Consider the following 8,831-nt stretch of genomic DNA (forward strand, 5'->3'; position numbering starts at 1 on the left):
AAAATCTGCCAGTTTTTTGTGCTTGTAATAAGAAAGAAAAACTTTTTTCTACTAATTTCAAGTGAAAATCTGCTTGAAATATATAAAAAGTGTCTAGAAACAAGCTGCTTTTTATGTGATGAGTCTTATTTTAAGTTTAATGAGATTTGTTTTGACTAGAAATGAGACAAATATTCTTGGTAAGATATTGAGTTTTTGCAGTGCAGCAGTAAATGACTTCTTTCATGTTGTTGCTCTCATCCATCACAAAGTCGACCCCCCCCCTCCAGGAAAAATCTGTACACATGTGACCTACATACACTCACCTGTGTGTGTGTGTGTGTGTGTGTGTGTGTGTCAGGTGGTGTGTGTGGTCCATAACTTCAAAGGGAAGTTGTTGCTAAGTGACGACTCCTCGGCGGAGCAGAGGAGCAGCAGCGGCGTGTTGAACATGGGCCGAGTGGAGAGTCCTCTGGAGAAGTACATCGCCTCACAGGTCAGTGCTGCACAACTACACAACAACTACAGTACACAACTACTACACAACACAACAACAACAACTAGAATTGGACCGTATGAGTTTCGCTTTGTTTTTCGCTCTGTGAACGACAATAACGGAGAAAGAGCGCTATGCAGAGATGAATGAAAGAACGATATTGTGTTGGTCGAGCCAAAAGCAGAAAAATCTATTCATGGAGGAAACAGTCTCCATGGAAACACACCTTCTGTCAACATGGGAATCAAACCCACGATCTTACCGTATTTCCTCTAATAGTAGCCGGGGCCTTTATTCACCCAACGGCCCAGGAGAAACGGCTTTATTTCTAACGTTGAGAAAGAGTGTGATTTCTGCCTCAGCGCTGGTCTCACGTTTGGGCTTATTCTGACCAAACGGCAGCTCCTATCAGAAGAAGAAGCAGACCGTGAGCGTCGTAAGGACTTCCTGAACGATTTGGTTTGATTCTGGTGTTTCTTCAGTGAATATTTTGAACACACTTGTGAGTTATAAACAGGGGTCCGTTCTGCTTCTCTCAGAAAATCTTTGTATTAGAGTCAATGAGGAGCAAAGAGAGACGTGGCCACACTCAGAGGCTCACAGTTTAAATTCTGTAAGTCTCTCTGCTTTGTTGAACACATTGTTAGAGAGAGGACAAGTTTGTCTACAACTGCAGAAAAAATCATGTGTGCAGAGTGTAGTTTGTGGCTAGGACCAGCGTGGAAAGAGAAAAGTTTCAGACAACTTTTCCCACTCTAGCTGATGATGTCATCCACTCTGACACGAACATTCCATGCAATACACAACCATTATAATCTCAACATTTCTCCTAAAATGATCATGGTCATTGATCAGGGATTAATCAAAAACTATCTCACCAATCCAAACGTGGATTAATACACCAATAGAGGAGACTTGTGTCTACATTTTAAGGTTCAAATGGAGTCTCTAGGTGAAAGTATGCCAGAGCAGTAGATGTTTGAAAAAGTCCAATAAGTACTTTTTTTAACTGCACTTTTTGGTTTGTCCAATTCACTTCAATGCAAAATTGAAGCGAGGAGGAGACTCTGATCCTCTCTTCTGATTGGCCGACTGTTTTCTAAAGTGATCCAATTAAAAACAGAGCAGATTTCAGAATAAAACACTCAGAGAAACCAAATCCTACAAGTTGTTGTTGTTGGATGGTGGGTCCAGGTGGTGGTGAGGGGGCGGGGCTTAGTTGTGACATCACAAAGTGGCAGGAAGTCCTGACAGCTGGTTTTAAAGGCCCCATGGCATGAAAAATGTGATTGTGGTTATTTTTTGGTGCTTGGGGAGGTCTCTGGGCCACGTATATAGATGATATAGATGTATATAGATAGATGTATATAGATGATATAGATGTATATAGATAGACGTATAAACTGCCCCATGCATCAAACTGGTCATAAACGGAGAAACACACACCGCCCATTTGTAGGAACTGTCTCTTTAAGACGAGCAGATAGCACTTCCTGCTTTCTGTGATGTCACACCAAGGTAACTCCGCCCACCGTGACTAGTTGTTTTTTTTTTCAATTTGTATGAATGCAGCTTAGGTTTCAGTTACTTGCCTGTGATTGGCCCGACCACATGCCACTCAAAAACAGTGAGCCAATCAGAGGAGAGGTTCTCATTCTCTCTTCTGATTGGCCAAATGACCTGTGGCTGCTAGAGCTCCAGAAAGAGGCAACAGAAAGGGGCAGTAGAAACCATATTAAGAAACATTAACCATCACAGGTACTCAAACCAATGATACATCTGGTTAGGGAAATAAACCCAGAGAAAAGTGCACAGCATGAGGCCTTTAAGGCTGTGTGCATTCCTCTGTGGACTGAGGCTTTGATACTTTTAAGATGTTCATCAAACACACACTCTGTGACACACACACATGCACACACATGCACACACACACACACACACACACACACACTGTGCTTTAGGAGACCGATGAGGAGGACGAGGACTCGTGGAACCTGAAGCAGCGTCTGCGGTCTTTCCTCCGGTGGCTGCAGAGTCTCAGCTGGGTCCAGAGGCTGCGACACAGAAGGCAACAGACAAACTGACCTGAGAGCTGCCAAACCTCTCTGGACACGCACACACACACACACACACACACTGAGCTCTGAGAGTCCAGAGGGTTTGGCAGGTTTGCGTTTGTGTGTGTCTTCTCCTCTGCGTGGTGTGTGCACTGCAAAAACTCTACATCTTTCCAAGAATATTTGTCTTATTTCTTGTCAAAATGTCTCATTTCTAGTCAAAACTAATCTCTTTCCACTTAAACTAAGACTCATCACCTAAAAATGAACTTGTTTTTAGATCATTTTCACTTGTTTCAAACTAATTTTCACTTGAAATAAGTAGAAAAATCTGCCAGTGAAAGCAAGTTGTTTGTGTTTGTAATAAGAAAGAAAAACTTGCTCCACTATCAGATTTTTCTACTTATTTCAAGTGAAAATCTGCTTGAAAGAAGTAAAAAGTGTCTAAAAACAAGCTGCTTTTAATGTGATGAGTCTTATTTTAAGTAGAATGAGATTTGTTTTGACTAGAAATGAGACAAATATTCTTGGTAAGATTTTGAGTTTTTGCAGTGTGTGTGTTTCACTTCCTGCAGCGATGAAGACGATGAAGACGTTGTGATGTTTGAGCTCAAACTGAACAGACAGGAAACAGACCATTAAACGTTTGATATTTAAAGGGACAGTTCAACATTTAGTCAGATCATAACCCCTATAGTCATAGCAGCAGGTTCATCACCTTTAATCATCGGTGCATGTTGTTTTAAGATGGGCGGAGCAGAGACGTGAGCTGCTCAGTCAACACAATGGAGGTGAACGGTACAAAAAGTCATCAAATACACAATCCAACAACTCCACAACGCTCTGGTGGACAAGTTGTGAGCTGCACATTCACCACGCTATGAGATAATAACACAACGTTACCACACAGAGTTGTTTTAGAGGGAAATGCAGCCGGAACTACATTCCAGACACGGCTGCTTCATGGGCGGAGGGATTTCAGAAGAGAAAGTAGTTCAGAGTATTTGCTTCATGTGTCGTAATGTTACATAATTATACACAGTGTTGGGCACGTTACTTTGAAAAAGTAATTATTTATAGGTACTAGTTACTTTCCCCAAAAGTAACTGAGTTACTACATGATAAAAGTAATTAATTACAATTATTGCGTTACTTTTTTATAAAATGCTCAAATATGTCAAATTACTTGGACTTCCCTCCCTAACCTTCGTTTATCTGGAACTAACCAACTCACTCAGTAGTATTCCTCCACACAGAGAGGCTCTGCGACGCGCTGTATCACTCCGCCTATCAACTGTGTGGGAGAGGCGGAGGGATACAGCGCTTTGCAGAGCAGTGGGGGACACATTAAAGGAGAATTCCGGCCATTTTTGACGCCTAAATCGTTGTCCTGATGGTCACTCAGTGTTGGGGGGAGCAAAAAAAAGCCTTTTCTACATGCTGCTGATCTAAACAGCTGATAGGCGGAGGGATACAGTGTGTCACGGAGCCTCTCTGTGTGGAGGAATACTACTGAGTGAGTTGGTTAGTTCCAGATAAACGGCACATTCACAACGCTATGAGATAATCATGTAACATTATGTAACTTTATTACGACACATGAAGCAAACACTCTGAACTACTTTGCGCTATTGAAATCCCTCCGCCCAGCAGCAGCCGTGTCTGGAAAGTAGTTCCGGCTGCATTTCCCTCTAAAACAACTCTGTACTGTCTCTAATGTTACAGTATTATCTCATAGCGTGGTGAATGTGATTCTACTTCCTCTTCCTCTCAGGTTGGATTATAAACTCTGTGTGTTGTGTTTCTCAGCTCTGATGAAGCCGCTGTGTAGCTGTGTGTAGCTGTGTGTAGCTGTGTGTAGTTGTGTGTAGCTGTGTGTAGCTGTGTGTAGCTGTGTGTAGTTGTGTGTAGCTGTGTGTAGTTGTGTGTAGTTGTGTGTAGTTGTGTGTCTGACTCTCCCTCTCCTCCTCCTACAGAATCACATCGCCTTCGCTGAGGTCACATGACGTGGAGTCGGCCGTGTGGCAGACCCATTGGACGTCCACGCTCTTCACCGTCCAATCCCATTAAGCGGAACGCAGCGCTAAATCCATCGGGTGTGTGAGTGTGTGTTTGTGTGTTTGTGTGTGTCTGTGTGTGTTTGTGTCTGTGTGTGTGTGTGTGTGTGTGTGTGTGTGTGTTTGTTGTTCTGTGTCGTCGTCGTTCAGCTTCTTGTATCTAAAGGAAAAAGGCCGAGGAGATTCAGCAGGACAGGACAGACTGCTGCTGCTGCTGCTGCTGCTGCCACGACCTCATCTATGCACCGGATCAAAACCTGGACCGGATCAGAACCTGGACCGGATCAAAACCTGGACCGGATCAGACCAGAAATTGGACCGGATCAGAAACTGGACCGGACCAGAACCTGGACTGTTCCAGACCGGACAACAGTTTCAAACTCTCTCTCCTGGTTCGGTTTATGATCCAAGGAGGAATTGCGTCTCAGCTTTATGACATCATCTTCATGACATCATCTTCATCACACTCAGAGGAAGCAGCTGGTGTCAGTGCCCGATCCGTACCCGGAACAAGATCCGTTCCAGACTTCTGCGCATGCGCCGTTTTCGGCATTAGCTTCAAAGCTATGCTAACTGCTAGCCTAGCAGTAGAGCAGCTAAAAGTCGCTGTAGCGCTGTTAAAACGTCACTTTATTAAAGCTATCAGTAAGGTGAATGTTTGTGTTAATCTAAGTCTTAAATAGTTGTATCTTCCGACAGCAATCACTTCTATAGAGTGTTTGGTCTGAAACACGGGTCTGTCAGTCACTCTGCTCTGCTCTGAGCCCAGGAGAAAACTTTCCTTGTATCCTACAACCTTTATCCAATGAGGAGAGAGAACGGCATAAAGGGGCAGTCCTCTCTGTGTGTGCAGCCAAGGGATGCGCCTGAATGTGGTGACGTAGGGACGAGGACCAATAGATCCATGACGAGGGCGGGGGCTGCTAACTCCATCTGCTGACAGGAAGTTATGGTGCGTTCAAGGCAACCCGTAACTGGTGTTTTTCCGACCTGTGAAGTGGTACCAGTTGGATCTGGTACGAGTTCACGGGTCAGAAGTTACGAGTGGCCGTTATAGTGACTTTCACAGGTAAAACAGGTCGGAGAAACACGAGTGGGTTGCCTGGAAGGCTACAAAGTCGTAAGTTGTGACTTGAAGCTGTAATTTACGGTTTCAAAAGCCTGCCTGGAACGCAGCATTAGCCAAAACCACCGGATCGCTTACTTCTGCTTTAATTTTAAATATTTTTTTCATGTGAGAAAGTCACAGTTTAGAGTCCTGATCTGTGGTCAGTTTATCCAACTGACGTCTGTTTGGAAGTTTGCTCCGAGGTTTTGGGAGAAGTGCAGAGCTACTGGGAGTAGCCACCGGGAGCTAACGTTAGCTCGCTGCTCGGCTCATCTCAGAGGCAGCAGCGGCCGGCTGAGGGGATCGAACCTGTGATCGACCGGTCACCCAGACGTCGTCATGCCGGTGGAGAAAGGAGCAGATTAATTTATGGTCTCATTGATTAGTTTGTGTAAATGAAAAGTGAAGCTTCAGGAGCAGAAATCACCACATTTACATCAATAAATAAATGTTTTACAATTAACTGATCGTCTACATTACATTTAATTTAATCAGAAATAGAACAGAGGGGAATTCGTTGCGACGTGCTTGTGTTTTTCCTCATAGAACGTCTCTGTTTTCATCCATATCCGCGGTGTCGCCGTAAACTAAAAGAAGGGGGGAAGTGTGCATGAGCAGAAGCGTCTGGAGCGGATGGTGTTCCGGGTACGGATCAGACACTGACAGCTGGAACATCTGGACCGGGCCGACGCCGACGCCGAGCTGATGACATCATCAAACAACCCGATGACCAATGAACAGTGGTTTGATGAACTCAGGCTCAGGTCAAAGCAGCCAATCAGGAGAGAGTCTGAGGTCATGTGCTGTAGTCGCGTCTTTTTGTTGGTTTGTTCAGTGCGCGTGTGCGTTTGTGTGTGTGTACATACAGTATAAATATATAAATATATATATGTGTGTGTGTGTGTGTGTGTGTGTGTAGTCGACTCCAACCAATGAAAACACAAAGCTGTCGAAGCTTCATCAGCCACTGAGACAATCACCCCCCCCCCCCCTCTTTTATCAGTTTATATTTATTCTAAGAATCAGCTGCCCCCCCCCCGACCCCCCCTCCCCCGCGCTTTATTCATGAGGGGGCGTGTCCACGGCCACACCTCCAGCCAATCAGAACGTGTCCTGTAGCTCAGTGTTGATATGATGGTGCCTTCATGTGCTATGGTAATTATGGTAAATACCAAAAGACGAAGTGAAAAGTGCACATGAACACCCTCTCATGTGGTATTTTCCACTGGGCAACTCGTAGAATGTTTTGATGCCCGAGCTGCCGAGATGAAAATAACCTTTGACCTTTTCAACATGGCGGCGAGCAACGCAAGATTGGTTAATGGTAAGCAAGGCAAGCCTTTAGAAAACAGTTAGCAGCTATTCACTTGTATGCCTGCATGCAAACACTTTTAAAAAGCCAAATAGCCAGTGCTAAATCTCCATGAATATCAATATTTACCGTTTGAGTTTTGATAATTCATCTTCTTGCTGTAAGAGATGAACTAGGCAATCCAAGATACACGTAGATGCTGCACGTGTGATATATCTATGGTTTTACCAAAGTAACAAGTCTGAATCTGTGTGTCCACCATCTTTATTTTCTCTGTACAACAACAACGCACTGGTAAATACCAGGTCACAAGTGGAAAATACCATCTGTACCATAGCACATGAAGGCAGCAGTCAGTTTGTTGATGACGAGATGAGATGACGCGTTTCTCTGTTAGCTTAGCTTAGCTTAGCTTAGCTTAGCACAAAGACTGAGCAGCTGTGATTTAAACGTTGTCATGTTTCTCAGAGGGAATCAAACATTGAAGCAGCTGATTGTAACTTAGCTCTGTCTGTCTGTTAGCCTCTTTTAGCTCATTTATCTCACCGTAGAGTTTTCCGAGTCGTCACCATGTGGAAACTTTTCAGATAAAGAGGACGTCGCCCACCTGTTAGCATCAGTTTGACCAACGTACTAGCCTGACGCACCAGACTACATCATTAACATGTCTAGTGTGTCAACGAGCGGTAGACCTCGGCTCAATCCAGGGGGCGGGATGAAGGCTGTCTTTCAAACTGCCTCTGCACCAATAGGGTAGCGCTACGACCAATCAGAGCAAAGAGCAGGATGACGTTAGCCTGACGAGCCAATTAAAATGTATGTTGTCATGGCGTTAAGCCGCCCAACGACTCTCTAAATAGATAGAGCGCTGTGATTGGTCAACACAAACGGTGTTCCAGACTCAAAAAGTTCCTATAGACACAGTCGGCAAGCAAGGAAACGTCACTTCCGGTTAGGGCCGTGGGGGAAAACAAACCGTTTTCCCCATACACACTCATGCAAAAAGGCGGCATTTTAAACCTTTGTCAAACGCTTGTTCGCCGTCCTGTCTTAGTTTTAATCACATGTATGTGCTGACAAAGAGCTAGATATTAGAAAACTCATCACGATCTGGGTCGATTGCTGTCCGTACATCTTAAAATATAAAGTTTTCACAGCCATAGCCTACACCGAGTCAGCAGGGTCGGCAACCTTCACTTCCGGTCAGAGCGTTACACGTTTGGAGAAGATGAGCGAAGTTCCGATATAAAAGTTCAGGTTGTGGTTTTTGAATTTATTTGCGGTGCAAAATAATACACAATAACTCAGGCAGTGTCTAGAGCCGGCCGGCGGCGACTAAGAGAGCGTCAGAGCCGTGGGGGAAGACAAATATGACTGACTGTGAAATACCTAATATTTTTAAATGTACGGACAACAATCGACCCAGATCGTGATGAGTTTCTAAAAATATAGCTCTCTGTCAGCATATACATGTGATTAAAACTAAGACAGGACGGCGAAAAAGCCTTTGACAAAGGTTTAAAATGCCGCGTTTTTGCATGAGTGTGTATGGGGGACACGGTTTGTTTTCCCCCACGGCCCTAACCGGAAGTGATGTTTCCTTGCTTGCCGACTGTGTCTATGGCTCGTTTCTAGACCCACCTACGGAGCAGATAGATTAATGCTGCTACTAGGGGGCAGATAGATTTATAGCCTACCAACCTACCATATTTCAGATTTAATATATTTTAAATATTACAGTAAATAAATGCTAAAATACTTCTGTGGTCATGAGTGAAGCTCCGCCCACATCAGACGTTTGTCGTCTAGTCGACAACAAAAT

General features: G+C 44.3%; 1 protein-coding gene across 1 annotated transcript in view; it reads left to right on the forward strand.

Moving 5' to 3' along the window:
• Window positions 1–4,778, forward strand: part of plppr5b (phospholipid phosphatase related 5b) — a 69,219-nt gene extending 64,441 nt beyond the window's left edge. The window contains exons 5-6 of the mRNA XM_085762736.1: window positions 341–475; window positions 4,509–4,778. Coding sequence (XP_085618862.1) covers window positions 341–475; window positions 4,509–4,538 — 165 coding nt within the window. The 3' untranslated portion in view covers window positions 4,539–4,778. The remainder of the gene's footprint in view (window positions 1–340; window positions 476–4,508) is intronic.
• Window positions 4,779–8,831: the final 4,053 nt, after the last annotated feature.

Source organism: Trachurus japonicus, chromosome 20 (genome assembly GCF_045865225.1).
Source record: "Trachurus japonicus isolate A0001 chromosome 20, Traja_1.0".
In the NCBI taxonomy this organism is placed as follows: domain Eukaryota; kingdom Metazoa; phylum Chordata; class Actinopteri; order Carangiformes; family Carangidae; genus Trachurus; species Trachurus japonicus.